This window comes from Lampris incognitus (genome assembly GCF_029633865.1).
Source record: "Lampris incognitus isolate fLamInc1 chromosome 17 unlocalized genomic scaffold, fLamInc1.hap2 SUPER_17_unloc_1, whole genome shotgun sequence".
Taxonomy (NCBI): Eukaryota; Metazoa; Chordata; class Actinopteri; order Lampriformes; family Lampridae; genus Lampris; species Lampris incognitus.
Window position 1 is genome coordinate 301,710 of NW_026611075.1, and position 21,230 is coordinate 322,939.

The window sequence follows — 21,230 nt, forward strand, 5'->3', positions numbered from 1 at the left end:
AGCTGATGTTTCCACCTGGGCTTATGAAGCATGTGTCAGGAGGTCCCAGTTTTATGTTTGGCTTCAGCTTTTAAATGTCCCTTGGTTGATAACAGTAGCGTCAGCCCCCGTGTCAATTTTAAAGGTTATTGGTACATCACTTATTGTTAAACTAACAGTCCAATCTTCCTGACTGCTCTCTTTGCCAACTTCTCCCAGAAAGTACAGCTGTTTAACCTCTTCAGTGACTTCTCTCACCGCTTTAGAGTGACATACACGCTCCCAATGCCCCTTTTTATGACACTTGTTGCACTTACTGTTCATTGCAGGACACTTCCGCTCATCGGTGTGCTGCGTCTTGCCGCACCTCCCGCATTCATCTACTTTGATGGTTGCAGGACTGCTGCCACCATGACGCTGTCCGCCCTTTTTCTTTTGGTGTCCGTCCCGCCGTCGGACAACATTGACGTTAGCCAGCTGGGCCTCTGGTTGGTTAGCTTGGAGGCCGAGCTGCTTTGTTATTGCCTCCGCCTGGCGCACTTGTTCAATGACTTTCACCAGAGTAAGGTCCGCTGTGAGCTGGAACTGACGGGAGAGCACTTTGTCTTTTATGCCCACTACCAGACGAGCTCTGATATATTCATCCCTCTTGTCCCCAAACTCACAGTGTTCAGACAGCTCATACAATGCCCGGATGTACATCTCCGCTGTTTCTCCTGGCCGCTGGCTACGTTGATAGAAGCACGCCCTCTCATGTATGATGTTGCGGCGGGGAATAAAGTAGTCGTCGAACTTTTTCAGTACGATATCATAGTCCGCTTTATCGTCCTCCGCCGAGAAGTCAAACGAGCTGAATATCTTTTCAGCCTCGCCTCCCATTGCATAAATCAGCGAACTCGCTTGAATCTCCCCGTCGTCTTTATCCAGCTTTGTCGCGAGCCTGAAGAGCGAGAACCGACGGGGCAGTCAAACTTGAATTCACTCGGCGGATTAAACTTCGGCACGACCGCTCGTGTTCAGATACACAGACTATTCTGACACCATGTCATGTCCGTAGACGCCTTGTCTTACTGACATAAGATTAATTCAAGAATGAGCCGACTTCGTAGGTTCTTAACTGTGTAGCTTTTACTAGCGTTCGTTCGACATACGACCTTCATCACATGAGCGTCTCACTTCCTGTATACGTTACACGCACTGTACGTACACCCGTGAGTAGGTCCAGTTAAACACGTGACAGGACCTTCAAAATAATAACATCTTTCGTTCATTACAATTGAGGTATTCACTTGCGCGTTGGTTATTTTACCGTAAGTCACATAATAGTTGCGCGCGCGTGTAATATTTTGTAGTTCATTTTGCGGGCGTCTCTATGACCGCACCTCCGCTGCGAAACGGGCCGCGGGATCTTACGGCGCGCCGCTGGCTGGGTAAGCGGTGTGGTCCAGGGCCCGTCCGGGTTTAGGTTGAGAGTGACGCCCTGACGGCAAACCTCCGCCGTGTGCAACACGACACAGTGTTTCATGCAAAACCAGGAAATATGACGCTTACGAAACGATATGGTTGATGTGAATAAGAATAATTTAAACTTTTTGCTGGTACATACCTAATCTGTACATCCGTACTTCAGGTTTATACATGGCGTCCAGTTTCTCCCTTTGCCGATGGTTTTCCTTCTTTAGACGTGAAATCTCTTCTTCGTACTCTGCGATCCTTCTCTCGAACTCCTCAAATATCCCGCTGACCGAACGATCAGTCGACTTGATAGAAGACATTTTCAGACTCAACTGAAGCCTTTTTCCTCTTTTTCTTCTTCGTCTTCGTCTTCTTCTTCTTTATCCGCTTCTTTTTCTTCTTCGCATTCATTTGATGGATCGCAATACCGATTTTATAAGTAATACTGCCACCTATGGTACTGGAGTGTGTAGAACGGATCTAGTTTACCTCTCCCTGCATGAGTGACCGGACCCTACACTCTTCCATAAGTGGGTCGGAAATGACCCGTATTAGAATCAATGTGTTTTTATGCCATTTTGGATAATAAGATAATTAATTAGATAATCAAAAATTAGTCCATTAAAATTTAAAAAGATAATGAGAATAATAATTTGTATTATATTTTGTGTTATATTTTGGTCCACACAACAATGATTTCATGTTTGAAGTGGTTTTTAATTTTCACTTTGTTAATATCTTGAACATTTTGAAAAGATTTTGATAATTGAAAAGAATTACAGATAAATTACAGAGAATTAAAATAAATTACACAGAACAGCAGTTGAAAAATGTTAACACCCATTTGAGTGTGTGTGTGTGAGGGTGTGTGTGTGTTCATCACTCATCTAGGTGACCTCTTCAGTCTCAGCTGACTGCAGGTATCCCCACCCTTATAAACAATACAGTGACATAACGCCCCAAAACCAACGACCGGTTTCAAAGTAACACAAACTTGTGATTTTTTTCATTTGTCCCTTGGTGTTATTTGAACAACATTTGGACGATGTGTCCCCTCTCTCTTCACTTCCATTTTTTCCTCCATACATGGAAGAAAATGGATGATAAAGTAAATAATCCACCCAGTTCATGCTAACGCCCGCTCTCACCTTCCCCTCCCTACTCTCGCACAAGTAGCGCCTCACTGTACACGGCGCTATTCCGTACGTCTGCTGTCAGTCAAAAGTAAGTGGCCTGGGGGGCGTGGCCTGAACACCGCATGGAGTAGCCGCGTTTTAGGGAAGCTCCACAACCCTCACTAAAAAATTTAGAATAAAACACACTCATACCGCAAATAATATGGCCAAGAGACGACATAGCAATAAGAATAAGACAACGAACCAAAAATTGTCTCCAGAAGAGGAGGACAACCGCTATCCAGAAACTAGACGGGGACATCAACGCGAGGTTCAATACGCTGGACACTAAACTAAATGCAGTCCAAACTTCACTAACCGACCACTCAACTCGCATTGCTGACTTGGAGGAGTGTGCTACCGACTACGAGACCCGTATCGCAGCCCTGGAGAAGCGGTGTGATGAGCTGACTTGAGACCAGCAAAGCCACGAAGAGTAAGCTGATTGACCTAGAGGGCCGTTCAAGACGCTCGAACTTCAAAATCACTGGTCTACCAGAGAAAGTCGAGGGCGGCAAACCGACGGAGTTCGCTGCGGGGTTCTTACCTAAACTCCTGGGAGTGCAGAACTTCCCCGGTGGACTGAAAGTGGACCGGGCGCACTGCATAGGCGTGCACCATGATCGCCAAAATCCACCACTTTCCGGAGAAGGAAAAGATCCTGAAGCTTGCCCGCCAACAATCTCCTCTGTCCTTCAACGGAGCTCGGATCGACGTGTACCCCCAGACTTCTCGCCTGAAGTAGCCGAGCAATGCCGAGCCTTTGACGGAGCGAAGAAGAAGCTGAGAGATGCAGGGATAAAACACGGCCTCCTTTTCCCTGCGAGACTGATCATCACCCACAGAAACCAGCAGAAAATATTCCAGAAACCCGCAGATGCCCGAAGCTTTCATAGACAGGATCGTGTCTAACACCGCTGCCATTGGGTCTTCATGTTGAATCACCGGGACTTGCATTCTCGCCAACGCCGGGGGGGGGGCCTGTGATCCCCCGCTTTGCTCAACTTGAACTCGCCGTGTGAGTGTTACGGACATGAGGGTGGACAGAGCTTCTTAACTACACCGATACGGTATAGGTAGCCAGCCACTCTCTTCTGCAGAGTTAACGTTAGTGTTATTTCATCGCTGTGTTTAGCTGTTTCTCAGTGTTTATGAGGGAATTTGCGCTTTACTTCGTTTGGGGAAGTGGGCGGGGGAAGGGTTTGTTATGTTGTTTTTCTCTGTTCCGAGTTTCTGCTCTCTCTGCTCATGCACCGACAGTAGTATTATTGACGAGGATGCGTCACATAATGTTTGAATAATGTTTCTCTACAGGTTACACAGGCTCGCCACAAGGCGGCAGCCTAATTCTACTCAGCTGGAATGTGAAAGGCTTAGGGTCCAATCTGAAAAGAGGAAAGGTTTTCTCGCGCTTGAAATCCTTATCTGGGGCTATAATCTTTTTACAAGAAACGCATATTAAGCACACAGAACAGTGGAGGTTAAAATGTAGCTGGGTATCTCAGGTATTTCAGTCCACCTTTTCATCCAAAGCCAGAGGAGTCGCCATATTAATTCGCAGGAATGTCCCGTTTGTTCACGTCTCGACCATCTCTGACCCGAATGGTCGTTATCTTATAGTAACAGGCAGTATTTTATCACGGCATGTCACCTTCTTGAATATATATGCACCCAATTTTGACGACCCTGGATTTTTTAGAAAAGTTTTTAATCTTATCCCTGGTCTATCGACCACCCACCTAATCACCGGTGGAGATTTTAATACTATAATAGACTGTTTCACCAACAGAAGTTCTACGCGCCCCGTTTCCCCTTCTAATTCCACCATAGCCCTTAATCATCTGATGGGGTCATTGAACCTGGTTGATATTTGGAGGCAGCAGCACCCATCTGGTAGAGATTGTTCTTTTTTTCCACAGGTGCGTAAATCTTATACAAGAATCGACTACTTTCTAATAGACGCCAAGCTGTCCTCGGACATAATGTCCACCAAGTATCACAATATTTTGATATCAGACCATAGCCCCATAGAATTTAAACTTGATATGAATATGGCTAGGCCCGCATACAACTGGCGATTCAACCCTCTCTTACTTAATGATGAACAATTCCGACTACAAATTTTGAACTCAATCGCAGCCTACTTGGCTGAGAACGACACTCCTGATGTAAACGACTCCACTTTGTGGGAAGCCCTTAAAACAGACCGGTCAAATTTGACCGGGAACACTAAAGTAAGGGGCGGGGGGTGAACACGACAGGAGGTTAATGATAATAATAATAATAATAATAATAATAATAATAATAATAATAAATCAAACTTATATAGCGCTTTTCTAACACTCAAAATCGCTTTACAATACAATAACACCATCACTTAATCACATTATTAACACTTAAGTCTTATTAACGTATAATGTTAATACGCATTTTGTACGGACTTACAATAAGGGCCTTATTACTTATTAACTAAAACTTATTACAAGACTTAATATAAAACATTGCCAGACATTTTAGAGATAAATCCACGTTATACCCCACCAGTTGTATTGTGTAAATTGTGTAAACACAACGTCCATTGCACGTTATCCACCTTGGGAGAGAGCTCCCTCCTCTGTTGCTCTCCCTGAGGTCTCTTCCTATTTTTTCTCCCTGTTAAAAGTTTTTTTAGGGAGTTGTCCCTTATCCGATTAAAGAGTCTAAGGCCAGATTGTTGTGTTGATGTAAAGCCCCTTGAGGCGAATTTGTATTTTCGGGTCGGGTCGCAGTGGAAGCAAACTAAGTAGGGCACTCCAGACGTCCCTCTCCCCAGCAACGCCCTCCAGCTCCTCCTGGGGATCCCAAGGCGTTCCCGGGCCAGATTGGACATGTAGTGCCTCCAGCGAGTTTTGGGTCTACCCCGGGGTCTCCTCCCAGTTGGCTGTGCTCGGTAAACCTCCAAAGGAAGGCGCCCAGGAGGCATCCTAATCAGATGCCCGAACCACCTCAACTGGCTCCTTTTGATGCGAAGGAGCAGCGGCTCTACTCCGAGCTCCCTTTTACTCAATTCCAGTTCACAAAGCCAATACATAGGAAATATCAGACTTGCACATTTTGGTCAAAGGTCACTACAAAGTCTTCATAATGACCGCCTCTTACCTTTTAGTCATATTCTTGCACTTTACACTTGAATCATTCAAGAGCTAAAGCGATAAGATGTGATGGAGTTTGTCATAAACGCAGAAACTGGTGACATAAGCTGATAGCAGAAAGATGAAGAGCGGAGGCCGAATTATATATAAAAGAGCGGCACGCTGCCGGCCCAATGGCTTACGGCCATACCACTCTGATAACGTCCGGGTTGGCGTGGTGGCGGAGGAGCGGACGAAAAAGGCATTAAATCGACGGGGAAAAGAGAGTAGTTTCTGAAAATAACGCTTCTAGCCCCCCCCCCCCAGCAGCTCTCTGCTGCACGGGTGAAACTTTTGTGGCTTTAAAAGTACGAAAATAGCACAAACGGCAAAGACACTCGGACCGGACAAGACTAACGACGACGGGCAGACGGACAAACAAAATGGAGGTATGGCGGCGGAAACAAAGAAGCCCCAGCAGGACGCGAATCCGACTGGGGGCAGAAAGCGTGATGGAGACGGGGGAGAGAGGAGAAATGGCGGCGGTGGAGAGTCGAGTCGAGAAACGAAAAGCGACGAGGTGGAGAGGCTACAGCAATGGCGTTGGTGAAAGACGCGGCGGTTGCAGCGGAGACGTCAAGGGCGGCGGGGAGGGAGGGGGAAGGGAGAGAGCTGGACAAAGACTTGGTGGTTAATGTGGACGTGGAAGGAGAGGACAGAATCTCTATGATGGAGCTTCTGCGTGCGGTTGACAACACGTGCGGAAGAGTATTGGGCTGCAGGTCGAAAAGTGACAAACGATGGGAGCTCCAAAGGGTTTTATGCTGGATATGGGTGGTCGTAGGGAGCGTGTCACGCTTGATAGGCTTAAACCGGCGCACAGGGTGGCAGGCGAAGTTGTGTTTCCGGCCCACGTTCCCCGTCGGGGTCGTCCTCCTTCCAGGACCCCGGCAGTGTCTTCACGGGTTCAGCGTTCTGCTTCTCAGCCGACTTTGGACAGTGTTTCACCTACTGTTTCGGCTGAGGGACGGCGCAGCCGTTATGGCAGGCTGCTTAAGCCTCCAGTGAGACACTAATTTTCTTTCCAGGACTAATTTTCTTTCCAGGAGTCCCTTCTGGGTGTTCGGGGGGGGGGGGGGGCTGTGTGGCGGACACTAGGGGCTATGCCTCTCACCCAGCAGGACTGTGAGCTGAGCTGGGGGCGTGGTTTACGCTCCCGGGCTTGCTGGTGCAGGGTTGTTCCCGCTGTAGTTTGGTTTTGGAGCTGAGGAATAAACATCAAACTCGCCTTCATCTCCCGTGTTTTTCCTCATCCTGCCACATTATAAAAATAATGGAATACAAATAATGCATTTGAATTTATGTAGTTCGAATAGTCAAGTCTAATACTAATCTGATGTTAGAGCTAATGTGACGCTTGGGCATAAACCATTTTGGTTTTCACTTATTATCTCTTCTACATTCTTTTTTAAACTTTTAGCATGAACCTGCAATAAAAAATGTATAGTCTGTGTTTAAAAGTGAAATTGACCTCCAATTTTCAATTACTAAATGATCTTTATCTGGTTTAGGAATTAAGGTTATCAGACCTTGTTTCATGGTTGTTGTCATCTCCTTTCTAGCTATGCATTCTTTGAACATGAGTAATAAATTTTCCTTAATTAAATCCCAAAAAACAAAGATAAAATTCAACTGAGACCATAATTTCCGGGTGATTTCCTTAATTTCATTGAGTGTACAGCTTCAGTGATTTCTGAACTTAAAAGCTCACCTTCACAGCTCTCTTTGAATTGTTCAGAAATCAGGGGGGTAAATTCTTGTAACATGTTCCATAAATGTGTCACATTTTGATTGATTAAATTCGGATGTATATAATATGCTATAAAAGGAGGTAATATAATTTGCAATAGTATTGGGGTCAGAGCTAATGATACCATTTACATTAAGCGATGCAATATTATTTCTTTTCCTATATCTTTTTTCTAAACCAAAAAAGTAACTGGAATCCCCCCCCCCCTTCTAACTACTTAGCCCTTGACCTGGTGAAGGCACCCTTGGTGAGTCTCATATACATTCTATCTAGTTCTTCACTGAGACTTTTAAGTGTTTTTAATTCTTCTTCAGATAAATTGTAAGAGATCTTCTTTGCTAGTTTAATTTTTTTATTTCTTTGCTGCGTTTTATTGCAACTTCTCTAACTTTAAATTTAAAGAATTCCCATGTTTGAATTGGACTCATTTCCTTTTCATTAAAAATATCTTTTGCAAGTAGTTTCACACTTTCCTTAAATTTTTTATCATCCAATAAATTGTTATTTAACTTTCAATATCCTCTGATGTTTGAGTTTTCTTTAGAGCCCTAATCTAAGACTTATTATTTTATGATCAGACAGCGGAGCATGTGAATGAGAAACCTCTGAAATGAACTGTAATCCTTGTGATGATAATAACCATAACTCAATTCTCGACTGAGAGCACCTGCTAGAGTTGGTCCATGTGTAATCTTTGACACTGGGGTTCATAAACCTCCAAGCATCTGAAAGCAAGAGGTGATCACTTATAAATGACGTAGGCTTAAAACCCAATGACAACAAAGATCTGGGAGGCCATCGATCCATTTCATCATCTGGAGTGTCATTGAAGTCCCCTCCAATGATAAAAATAGGATCTTTGTACTTTCCCTTAAGGTCTGTTAGTTTTAAAGAGAGCTTAGAGAACATAGCCTTTGCTTTAACTGTCCTATTTGGTCCATAAACATTGCAAGTAATAAACAAAAGATTGTCCACTTTTAAGACCAAAATAATCCACCGTCCTTCCTCCGAAATAAGACTCCAGTACATCTGATCTCAGAGCCCACTCCCTTTATACCTTGCAGCACTAACAGCTGGGCCATGCTTATTGTAAACTAATGTGGTTGGGAGAAGTAACTCATCTCTATTGCTGGACTGTCATCCGAACGGGTAACAGGACCAAAGGCGGATGTTAGCGGGTTTTTTGGCCAGTGTGAAAACATCAGAGGTCAGGTAGGTCAGGTCTCCCCTCGTCCAGCTCGTGATCCCCAGGACCGCTTCTTCAGACCTTGTTACCCTTGAATCAAGTTTCCCAGACAGGCCTCCGCCATCAACCGACAGTCAGTCACAGGCCTTTTCCTGTTGGTACAGGAGAAGGCGCTTTTATAGCACCACCTGTGTTACTTCAACTGTGTCCTGCCACACGAGCCCCGGGCATCGATCCATCCAAGCAGCGTGAACATAGTACAGCTGATACGTGGTCAAAGATCAGAAGTGAGCAAACATTCATATATGAATTGCCCTCACAGCTGCTAAAGCCAGTACTTGCATACGTGTTCCCCTTCGTGCTAAAGTTTTAAAGGCCTTGGGCCGTTTTTGCAGTCCCTATATTAAATCTGATGAACTCGTTGTCACTGGCATTGTTCCTACTGCCTTTAAAAACCACTATTACAAACCCGAACCTTGACCCAGGGTACTTCATAACTGTAGGTTGATATCCAGCCTTAACTTCTGTTTGAAAACACTTGTGTAAAAAAATAAATAAAATAAAAATAAGGGATTAAAATGGACCTCCTTTATGTATATTTTTTTAAACAGAAGTGAATACTTTTAAGTCAGAGTTCGAAAACTTTATTTTATTTACGTAATTCAAATTTCTTCTTTTTGCACAAAATCCCAAGTCACAAATTCAATTTCTTGGACAAAAGTATTGCTTTTCCCTTTCTTAGACAATATCAAACAGGGTGGTTTTAGATTTTATTGATGTTAATGCATTTTATCAAAAGAAAAAAAATTAGTCATCACGTTGGTGATGTGCAAATAAATCAAGATTCCTGGGAAGAGTAAAACATCATTGGAGCTGTATGATTTATTTGTACTGGATTTGACATAGACAAGTTAGGATGATTCAGTAAGAATACAGAAACTTTAATTCACTTGAAGAAAGAATCACACATTGAGTGGATACTTGACTACCAGCTGGCACTTATTAAGAGTTTGCTGTCAAGAACAGAACTCATGTTAAATGGAATGAATTCACTGCAGGCTCATCTAATGAACTGTGAAATGTTCGACGTTCCAACAATTTCATAATCAACATCCACTTTAGGGTTCACCTTCGAACATTCAGTAAGTCCAGTGTACATGGAAATGTTTTCTGACACTTGCATTGTTGTCTCCTGACTAGATCCTTGCTTGTGTTGTTTTAACTCTCAGAGTGACGTCGCTTTGGATGAAAGCGTCTGCTAAATGAAACTGTAATGTAATCATGACACATGAAAAAACAAGTTTTTTTGTTTCCACAAGCAGAGCCACGTTTTGTTCTCTGTGATGTCATGTTTCCCCGGACTAAAACCTTCACCAAAGACTCATCAAGGTTTCTTCTCCGCATGTATTCTCATGTGTGTATTAATATGTTCTTTTCTAGCGAAAGTGTTGCCACACACTGAACAGCTAAAAGGTTTTTCTCCTGTGTGTATTCTCATGTGTTTCAGTATATTTCCTCTTATAGAAAACACTTTACCACAGACTGAGCAGCTGAACGGTTTCTCTCCTGTATGTGTTCTCATGTGTCTCTGCATATCCCTTTTATCGGAAAACCCTTTGCCGCAGTCGGAGCATCCAAAAGGTTTTTCTCCGGTATGTATCCTCATATGTACATTCAAATGACCTGGTTGAGAAAACCACTTGCCGCAGTCTGAGCATCTAAAGGGTTTCTCCCCTGTATGCATTCTTATGTGTGTTTGCAAATGACTGTTTTGAGAAAACGCTTTACCGCAGACGGAGCAACTGAAGGGTTTCTCTCCTGTATGTATTCTCATGTGTCTCCGCATATCTCTTTTATCCGAAAACTCTTTGCCACAGTCTGAGCATCTAAACGGTTTCTCCCCTGTATGTATTCTCATATGTATTTGCATATGAGCTTTTTGAGAAAACCGGTTACCACAGACTGAGCACCTAAACGGTTTCTCGCCCGTGTGTTCATTCATGTGTATTCGCACACGTCCTCTTCTAGAAAACCCTTGAGCATAGACAGAGCAACTGAAGGCTTTTTTCTGAAGAGATCTCTGATGCTTTATTTCAGTGTTGTCCGTTTTTTCTAAACTTGACTGTGGTTCTCTAGTCTTACTACAACCATCATCATTGTCTTCAGCCTCACTTGGACAGGAGTCTGAAGAAAGGCGCTGACCATCAGGAGTTGTTTCTAAATCACCACCCTGATCTCGGTTACCGACTAGTTCTGATAGTTCACATGTCTCTTCATCAGGTTCTGTTTTCATGTCTTTGGTTAAGGTGCTGGCTGGAGGCTCTACCTCGCTGTACTCCCCTGTTTGGCTTTGATGAAGTGGTATGGAAAGAGGTTTCTCTTCATTTTCACTCTTCACAGAGACAGGAGTGAATGGGAACTTGGTTAAAGAAGCCTCCTGTGGTCGCTGAAGCTGCTCTTCCTCCTGACTGGTCCAGTGTTCCTCCTCTTCCTCTTTGATGGATGGGGACGCTGGTGCCTCCTGGCCCCAACTGGAGCTGCATTCCTGCTTCACCAAGGGAACCTCCTTTTCAGAAGGTAAGAGTTGCTGGAGGTCTAGAGGTGAGAGACAATATACATACATTACAGAAAGCTATTATTCTATGTTTTAAATTAAGTTATGAGCCATGAAATACTAAGTGAAGTCTGTTTTACAGAAACAACTACTTTACATGTTAATCTAAACCTTGTGACAAAACCAAAAAACCCTCATCTTTAGTATCAATACTTTGAGCACTTCTTTAAAGCAGGGACACTTTTTTCAGTTTACAATTTAGAGAGTTGTTGAACAGAAACCAACAGTCGCAGACCTCTCGTCACTGCCAGCCGTTTCTGGCTTCCACCGTCATGAGATCCGGCTTTGTTAGATCCATAACTGTTTATTCTCTTACGCTCTCTTCTCCTCTATATTCTGCCCTAACCTCTTCATTTGTCCTACTGATTTAGCTATTTTCTGTGCTTTGTTCACTTATTGCAAGAGTCTCTAGATTTCTTTCCCAAATGACTTATTAGTGGGCAGCCTTTCGTTCCTAGTTTGTTTACTAGCTTCGATCTTAGCCTAGCTTAGCAGTTAGCTGTATTGCATTTGCAGTCAAAGCAGCCTCGTTAAAACAATGGTGTTTGGCGACTGTTCTGCAGTTAAAGATGGGTTTTCTCTATTAGAGAGCAGCTTCTTTCAGCTAGGATTACGTTAGACGTGACGACGCGCACTCCAGATAGCCTGAGGCCTGGGCCTGACAGCAGACCTTCTATTGTTACTACTAGCTCAGCCTCGTTGGCGGATGCGGCGAAGTTTATCTCCGTTTGCTGGTGTGGGAAGGCTCGCAAAGCAAGCCACTGGTTATGTGGCCTGGTCAGCAGTCACCTCACCTGACTGCAAACTGGCTTTCGCCCCTCACCAGCCCTGTTGGTAGCCCTTCCGACCAGTGTGCCTCTCCCTCTCCTGTCGATGGAGTAAAGCAACTCCTGGAAAGATTGGTTATAGCATATATAAAATGTAACATTCTTGTTACCCTTTACCCATTACAGTTTGCCTACTGTTCCAACAGATCTATCTCACTTGCTGTGCACACTGCTCTAGTACACCTTGAAAAGAAATATAAAGTGCATCCGGAGAGTATTCACACCGCTTCACTTTCCCCACATTTTGTTATGGTACAGCCTTATTCCAAAATGGATTAAATTCCTTTTTTTCTCTCATCAATCTACACACAATACCCCATAATGACAAAGGGAAAAAGATTTTGTAGAAATTTTTGCAAATTTATTAAAAATAAAAAACTGAAATATTGCATGTACATAAGTATTCACACCCTTTGCCATGACACTCAAAATTGAGCTCAGGTTCATCCTGTTTCCACTGATCATCCTTGAGATGTTTCTACATCTTGATTGGAGTCCACCTGTAGTAAGTTCAATTGATCGGACATGATTTGGAAAGGCACACACCTGTCTATATAAGGTCCCACTGTTGACAGTGCATGTCAGAGCAGAAACCAAGCCACGAAGTCAAAGGAATTGTCTGTGGACCTCCGAGACAGGATTGTATCGAGGCACAGATCTGGGGAAGGGTACAAAAACATTTCTACAGCTTTGAAGGTCCCGAAGAGCACAGTGGTCTCCATCATTCGTAAATGGAAGAAGTTTGGATCCACCGGGACTCTTCCTAGAGCTGGCCGCCCAGCCAAACTGAGCAATCGAGGGAGAAGGGCCTTGGTCAGGGAGGTGACCAAGAACCCGATGGTCACTCTGACAGAGCTCCAGCATTCCTCTGTGGAGATGGGAGAACCTTCCAGAAGGACAACCATCTCTGCAGCACTCTACCAATCAGGCCTTTATGGTAGAGTAGCCAGACAGAAGCCTCTGCTCAGTAAAAAGCACATGACAGCCCGCTTGGAGTTTGCCAGAAAGCACCTAAAGGACTCTCAGACCATGAGAAACAAGATTCTCTGGTCTGATGAAACCAAGATTGAACTCTTTGGCCTGAATACCAAATGTCACATCTGGAGGAAACCAGGCACCTCTCATCACCTTGCTAATACCATCCCTACAGTGAAGCATGGTGGTGGCAGCATCATGCTGTGGGGATGTTTTTCAACAGCAGGAACTGGGAGATTAGTCAGGATCGAGGGAAAGATGAATGGAGCAAAGTACAGAGAGATCCTTGATGAAAACCTGCTCCAGAGCGCTCAGGACATCAGACTGGGGCGAAGGTTTACCTTTCAACACAACAACGACCCTAAGCACACAGCCAAGACAATGAAGGAGTGGCTTCGGGACAAGTCTGTGAATGTCCTTGAGTGGCCCAGCCAGAGCCCACACTCGAACCCCATTGAACATCTCTGGAAAGACGGTGGTGTCCGTCTGGCAAAACCAAGAAACACAAATCATCCCGTGCCAATCTAGCGGCATGTTTGGTATTTGACACATGGAAAATGACCATATAGTGGATAGTGTACTAGACAGCTAATACAAACATGAAGTTGGTTTTTGGACTCAAGTGTTAACAAGAATCACAGATGTCACTCTGGCATTAGCTTCATGTAACATAGCTTTTTGGGGGCATCGTGAGCAAGTGGGTGAGCTCAAAAATGGGAACCTCTTGTCAATAATAGAATTGCTGGCTCAATATAATCCAATTTTGTGGGAGTTACAGATAAAGGATGCAACGTGAATTATTTAAGCTCTTCAATTCAAAACTAATTAATCGCATCATCACAGAAAGTACACGACAAAGTTGTTTCTGAAATAAAGGAAGGCGGGTTTTATTCAACCATAATAGACATTACTCAGATTTAAGTAAAAGTGATCAACTCAGTCAAGTTTTCAGATGTCACAATTCGCAAAGACGACAATGATAACGCCACCACAGCTGAAATTAATGAGTGTTTTCTAGGATTTCAGAGTATCGCATCAATCTGCAGAAGGGCTTGAAGCAAAAATCCTTGAATTGATCGAGAGTAAGGGACTGTCACTTAAAAAGTGCTGAGGGCAAGGATATAACAGAGCCAGTGTTATGAGTGGCATTTATTCTGGTGTGCAGAAACGCATCCCCAATAAAGAACCAAATGCTGCATTTTTCTGCACATAATTTGAATTTATTGTTGCATGACGCTTGCCAACCAATTGCAGAAATCAAAGAGTACTATGACATTGTACAGACACTGGGTTTTTTTGGCCATAATATCAAAGTTAGGACATGTTGGAAAACCAACTTAAATCAGTCTTCAATCAACAAAAAAAACAAACAAACAAAAAACAACAGATGAACGAGCAGAGGCCACTGGACTTTTTAAGTCAATTGAAACTTTCAAATTTGCAATGATGACAGTAATGCAGTGGAAGATTTTGCAGTCAGTAAATATAGTATCCAAGTTATTGCAGAAGAAGGATATGGACCTCTTCCATGCAGCAGACCTACTGGGCATGCATGCAACACCCTATCACAGCTAAGGGATGAGTTTGAGCACACCAAAAGCGTAGCACAGGGACTTGCAGCTTCTGGAGTATTAACTGTCATTTTACTCAGAAACGCACACGACGCACAAAGCGACATCTTGGTGAGCTCTGTGAGGATCAGCGCCTCACAATTCCAGAGGAAAATTCAAAGTAGGCATCTTTAATGTGTGCACTGATAACTTTGTTTCCCAGCTCAAACATCAATTCAGAGTGATGGGTGCAATTGCCAAGAGATTCCGTCGTTTATGTCCCAGTGACCTCATACAGGCAAACTGACACGTAGCACACCTCTGCTGAGACACTAGCCCTACTCTACAACGATGACCTTTCATCAGATTTTCCATCACAGCTACTTTCATTTCGAAATGCTCTGAGGTCAGAAATAAAAACCATTGAAATGGGTGCTGGCATGGCAATTACTTAATTCCAATCTGACATTAGATGAGGAGTGAGACAAAAATCTCTTACAGTATTGTCACACGATTTTAATATGTTCAATAAACAGACGCACAAGCTCAGACACTTGAATGCGTGCTCCGATCTCAGAGCGCACCATCTTTATACCATGCAGCAGAATTATACCATTTAACAGAATGCCCATTGTTCGATCAGAACGATGTATGCCCAAAGTCTCCTTTATCATGGAGAGGAGGTGGCTTCCACCACAATGGTGCATACCCAGAGTCTCTCCCTCATCCTATCTTGGAGAAGATAACTTATCTCGGTGAACTGTTCTCTTGGTGCGTAACAGAACTTGTATATTGTTCAAAGAGGTCATAGATCAGGTCTCCCTTTGTCCTTATCTTCTGCCAGGACCCTCCAAGACCACTTCTTGTGACACTCATAGGGCTTTCACACATTCCCCCGTTATCAGGCCCTTACCATATTTATAAAGAAGAGGCACTTTTACCACCACCTTTACCCTGCTACACGAGCCCCCAGACATCCATTCAGACAACGGTTCCATAGTATAGCCGATCTGTGGTCAAAGACAAAAGTAAGCAACATACATATGTAAATTGCCCTCACAATTCCCTCTTTTAATTCAAACCCAGTACTCAGCTGTATGGAGGTTCAATGGGAGTAACTGGCCGGATAAAAAGAAAAATAAATTTTTTTTTTTTTTTTAGTGAATTGGATCAACAACTTGCTACTTGCCCCTCTCCCAGTTTACTCACATGTCATGTTGATTCACAGACTGAATTTGATCTCACCACAACCACTGATGCAGAGCGCCTTCTTCTGCGTTCACGCTCCACATATGAGCATGGGCATAAGGCAAGCCGCCTCCTGGCTCACCGACTACGTCGCCAGGCAGCCTCTCATATGAACCCTCAGATAAAAGATTCGTCAGGCACATTGCATATTGACCCTACCACCATCAACTCTGCCTTTTGCTCATTGTATTCTACTTTCTACAAGTCTGAATCTCCATCCGATACCACCGAAATGAGCTCTTTCTTGGATAGTCTCAATTTCACCGTTAGAAACCCTGAGGTTACTAAAGAACTCGATTCACCATTAGCTGTATAGGAAATCACCTTTGCTATGAAAAAGCACGCAAAACAATACAGCTCCTGGCCCCGACGGATTTCCAGTTGATTTTTGTTTTTAAGATTTCCGGCTAATCTGGCCCCACTTTTGCATTCTGTATGTAAGGAATCGCTGCAACAAGGCTCTCTCCATCCTACTTTAAGACAAGCTTCCATAAGTCTGCTTCTAAAAAAAGACAGACCCAAATCTCTGCAGCTCTTACAGACCTCTCTCCTGAATAAATGTGGATGCTAAGATCCTAGCTAAGGCTCTGGCCCATCACTTGGCAAATATCCTCCCAACTATTGTTTCAGATTAACAAACCGGATTCATAAAAGGGGCACCAGGCTGTACTATAATGTCCATACCCTCTTAAACATTATTTATACTACGACTACCACAACGACCCTGAAGTAGTGATCGCAGTCAACGCTGAAAAAGCGATTTGGCAGGGTTGAATGGGATTATTTGTTTACTGTACTAAGTAAATTCGGGCTGGGAAATGCATTCATTTCCTGGATACGCCTACTTCCAGCACAGTGACCAGCACTGTTACCTCACAGCAAGAAGGTCCTGGGTTCGAACCCCCAGGCCGTCCCAGTTCCTTTCTGTGTGGGGTTTGCATGTTCTCCCCGTGTCTGTGTGGGTTTCCTCCCACCATCAAAAGACGTGTATGTTAGGGTTAATACTCCTGTCTGTGTCCCTGACCGAGTCAGTAGGAAGCAAGAGATGGAGTTGGTCCCCGGGTGCTGCGTGGCGGCAGCCCACTGCTCCTAGCTACACCGCTAGGATGGGACAGGGATATTTATTAATCATGGAATCAAATGAATACAGGGTAAGCTGCTGGCCTAGCCTTGGGTCTATTTGTGAGTATGTTTTCTGTGCTCGTTTATGAATGGCCGGTCCATTAGAACTGTGTGTTCGTCCTGTGATGGCTACCACGTTTTCTGTCTCAGCCTCGACTGAGCGGTAACCGTTTGTTTCTGCCCACTGCCATGGCGCCGACTGCTTTCGTCTTGCTACTACAGAGCTGTGTGTTGGTTAGCGTTACATGGTTTGTGTGATGGGTTGTATTCGAAGCTGAGTATTCAGAAGATGCCATTAACTACTGTACTACTTAAAATATTATTGGAACCATAAACCATATATATCAAACGATGGTGAGTTAACTAAATGTCAATATGTGAATCATATTACTTGCTACATGTATTACTAAGTAGATAGGAATGCTTGTGTAGCCAACGTCAGTGAGAGGAGGTAAGAGAGAGAGGGGAGGTTATGCAGACAGAAGGGATATTGTGAAGAAGTAAAACAAGTCGGTGAGAAAGCTCAAGGCCATGTGTGACGCATGAACAAGGGAGGTTTAGCATATATAAAGAAGCTCCCACGCAAAGAAAGACAGACACATAGGGAGGATTGGCTGTTTGTGTCTCCAGATATCTGTCACAATAATAAACCGCGGAATTATCTCCAGAAACGTCTCGACTGTCTTCTCTTCACATTAACGGACCCGGATGAGGGGATAGCGAACGACACCCCGACACTACTAACTTAGCTTAACTTGAAAAATAACGAGATTGAGATATCCACTTGCGCGGTGGTTATTTTACCGTAAGTCACGTAATAGTTGCGCGCGTGCGCGCTTGTAATATTTTGTAGTTCATTTTGCGGGCGTCTCTGTGACCGCACCTCCGCTGCGAAACGGCCCGCGGGATTTTACGGCGCGCCGCTGGCTGGGTAAGCGGTGTGGACCAGGGCCCGTCCGGGTTTAGGTTGAGAGTGACGCCCTGACGGCAAACCTCCGCCGTGTGCAACACGACACAGTGTTTCATGCAACACCAGGAAATATGACGCTTACGAAACGATATGGTTGATGTGAATAAGAGTAATTTAAACTTTTTGCTGGTACATACCTAATCTGTACATCCGTACTTCAGGTTTATACATGGCGTCCAGTTTCTCCCTTTGCCGATGGTTTTCCTTCTTTAGACGTGAGATCTCTTCTTCGTACTCTGCGATCCTTATCTCGAACTCCTCAAATATCCCGCTGACCGAACGATCAGTCGACTTGATAGAAGACATTTTCAGACTCGACTGAAGCCTTCTTTTCCCTCTTCTTCTTCCGCTTCGTCTTCTTCTTCGTCTTCTTTTTCGTCTTCGTCCGCTTCTTTTTCTTCTTCGCATCCATTTGATGGATCGCGATACCGATTTTATATGTAATACCGCCACCTATGGTGCTGGAGTGTGTAGAACGGATCTAGTTTACCTCTCCCTGCGTGAGTGACCGGACCCTACACTCTTCCATAAGTGGGTCGAAAATGACCCGTATTAGAGTCAATGTGTTTTTATGCCATTTTGGATAATAAGATAATTAATTAGATAATAAAGAATTAGTTCATTAAAAAAGATAATGAGAATGATAATTTGCATTATATTTTGTGTTATATTTTGGTCCACACGACAATGATTTCATGTTTGAAGTGGTTTTTATTTTTCACTTTGTTAATATCTTGAACATTTTGAAAAGATTTTGATAATTGAAAAGAATTACAGATAAATTACACAGAACAGCAGTTGAAAAATGTTAACACCCATTTGAGTGTGTGTGTGTGTGTGTGTGTGTGTGTGTGTGTGTGTGTGTGTGTGTGTGTGTGTGTGTGTGTTCATCACTCATCTAGGTGACCTCTTCAGTCTCAGCTGACTGCAGGTATCCCCACCCTTATAAACAATACAGTGACATAACGCCCGAAACCAACGACCGGTTTCATAGCCACTCCTTCAGTTGAAACCAAGTGACACAAACTTGTGATTTTTTTCATTCGTCCCTTTGTGTTATTTGAACATCATTTGGACGATGTGTCCCCACTCTCTTCACTTCCATTTTTTCCTCCAAAGACATGGAAGAAAATGGATGATACAGTAAATAATCCACCTAGTTCATGCTAACGCCCGTTCATGCTAAGGCCCTTATAAGCCATAACGTTTGCATATTTTGGACTATCGAAAAATGTTTAATGACTTCATCACGAGGGCCCTTAGATGCTGTGTGCAAAGTTTAATGCAGATTGGACTTCCAACCTAAGGCAAGTGTGAAAAAGTAGGTTTTGCATAAACATGTTTATGATGCCATTATGAACACTTAAGTCTTATTAACCCATAATGTTAGTAAGCATTTTGTACGGACTTATAATAAGGGCCTTATTACTTATTAACTAAAACTTATTACAAGACTTAATATAAAACATTACCTGACATTTTAGAGATAAATCCACGTTATACCCCACCAGTTGTATTGTGTAAATTGTGCAAACACAACATCCACTGCATGTTGTCCATCTTGGGAGAGACATCCCTCCTCCGGTGCTCTCCCTGAGGTTTCTTCCTATTTTTTTCTCCCTGTTAAAGGCTTTTTTAAGGGTCTAAGGACAGGATGTTGTGTTGCTGTAAAGCCCCTTGAGGCAAATTTTTATTTTGTGATATTGGGCTACACAAATAAAACTGACTTGACTTTTCAACATTTTGCTTCCCCCACGCACACATAAGTACGAATCTATGAGCAGGTTGAAAAAGCACCAACCAGCACCGTTCACGTGTGATGTCTGACGTAACGTGTCATTCTCACTGGAATAAAAAGCCTTTTCATAAACAATCCTCCTGAAAGGAAATCCTGATGTCATCATCAGTTTACTCAACAACGAGTTATAGAGCAACTATATAACTCCACAGTACCCACAAAGAAAGAAAATACAGTTATCATGGCTTTATGGTTATATTATATCACTTCCATCTGGTAACATGTCTGTGAATGTTCTCGTTCATCCAGGTCATGGTTATCCAAAGGTGTTGAATCAAGTGCAACTGGACTTGGTATATATCTGGTAAGTAATCAACTGATTACTTCCATCTGGTAAGTAATCAACTGCAAATAAAGTGGTGTAACTCCACCTGAGCTGTTGACAAAACAACAATCCCATAAAACCAAATCTGTCTGAATGAGGATGGATTTCCTACAGTGGTTAAAAGGTTTGTTTTATGGATATTCTGGTGTGATTAAAATCAACATCTCTCATCATCAGCTGCTTTCTCCGGGTCGGGTTGCGGCGGCAGCAAGCTAAGTAGGGCACTCCAGACGTCCACCTCTTCCTGGGGGATCCCAAGGCATTCCCAGTCCAGAACGGACATGTAGTCCCTCCAGCGAGTTCTGGGTCTACCCCGGGGTCTCCTCCCAGTTGGTCCTCCCGGACCAGTCTGCGATGCCGCAAGTAAGCACGCCCCGGTCCCCACCTTTGCCTGCCGTCCGGCCTGCATTGCACCCTACCCCAATGCTCATCCCCGCAGGTGGTGGGTCCACAGGGCGTAAAATCATCATTTGCAACATAAATATAAGGTAAGAAAACTAGAAAAACAGTTCATTATTTTGAAGATATCGTTAATCATCTTTTATTTGGCTTTTATGAGAGGGTTGATGTATGTTGGCACAGATGTTATTACTGACGCTACAAACTAAGTTCTCTTCAACAAAGTTCTCTTCAGGGTAATTGATTCTGTCACTAATGGTCCCTCCGCTTCTCTTTTTTAACCTGATGTTGAGTCGCCCGAAAAATTTCTCACTCATTTTGTACACAAGATGGAGAATATTAGGTCCCAAATCCAGCCAGGCTCTTTTCGTTCTTGCTTTCCTCTTCACCAAAGATGTGCCCAAGATGAGCGTTATACAACCACCGGGGGGTGGGGGGGGGGTGGGGGTAACTGTGGCATTGGTGGCAGTTAGCATCAGCGTTCCTCTTGACAGGTTGTTATTTCCAGTGTTTGTGCAGTACGTAGAGGTCTGTGCTGCAGATAGTCTCCCTAGTTGTGACCATTTCCTGGAGTAAGCAAGGCGGCATGTATTCCAAACTGTTCGATGAGGTTGAGAAAATGGTGCTGGAAAGTCAAAGTGGAGTCTGAAATGGTCCAAAAAGACAGCAGATTTCAAGGAGGCAAAA

At 43.7% G+C, this 21,230-nt stretch overlaps 1 protein-coding gene across 1 annotated transcript in view; it reads right to left on the reverse strand.

Annotated features, from left to right (window-relative positions):
• Positions 1–18,374, reverse strand: part of LOC130131933 (zinc finger protein 585A-like) — a 44,932-nt gene extending 26,558 nt beyond the window's left edge. The window contains exons 1-2 of the mRNA XM_056301660.1: positions 18,159–18,374; positions 10,399–11,310 (exon numbers count right to left, since the gene is read on the reverse strand). Of these exons, the coding sequence (XP_056157635.1) occupies positions 10,399–11,310; positions 18,159–18,327 (1,081 nt within the window). The 5' untranslated portion in view covers positions 18,328–18,374. The remainder of the gene's footprint in view (positions 1–10,398; positions 11,311–18,158) is intronic.
• Between the last annotated feature and the right edge of the window lie 2,856 nt (positions 18,375–21,230).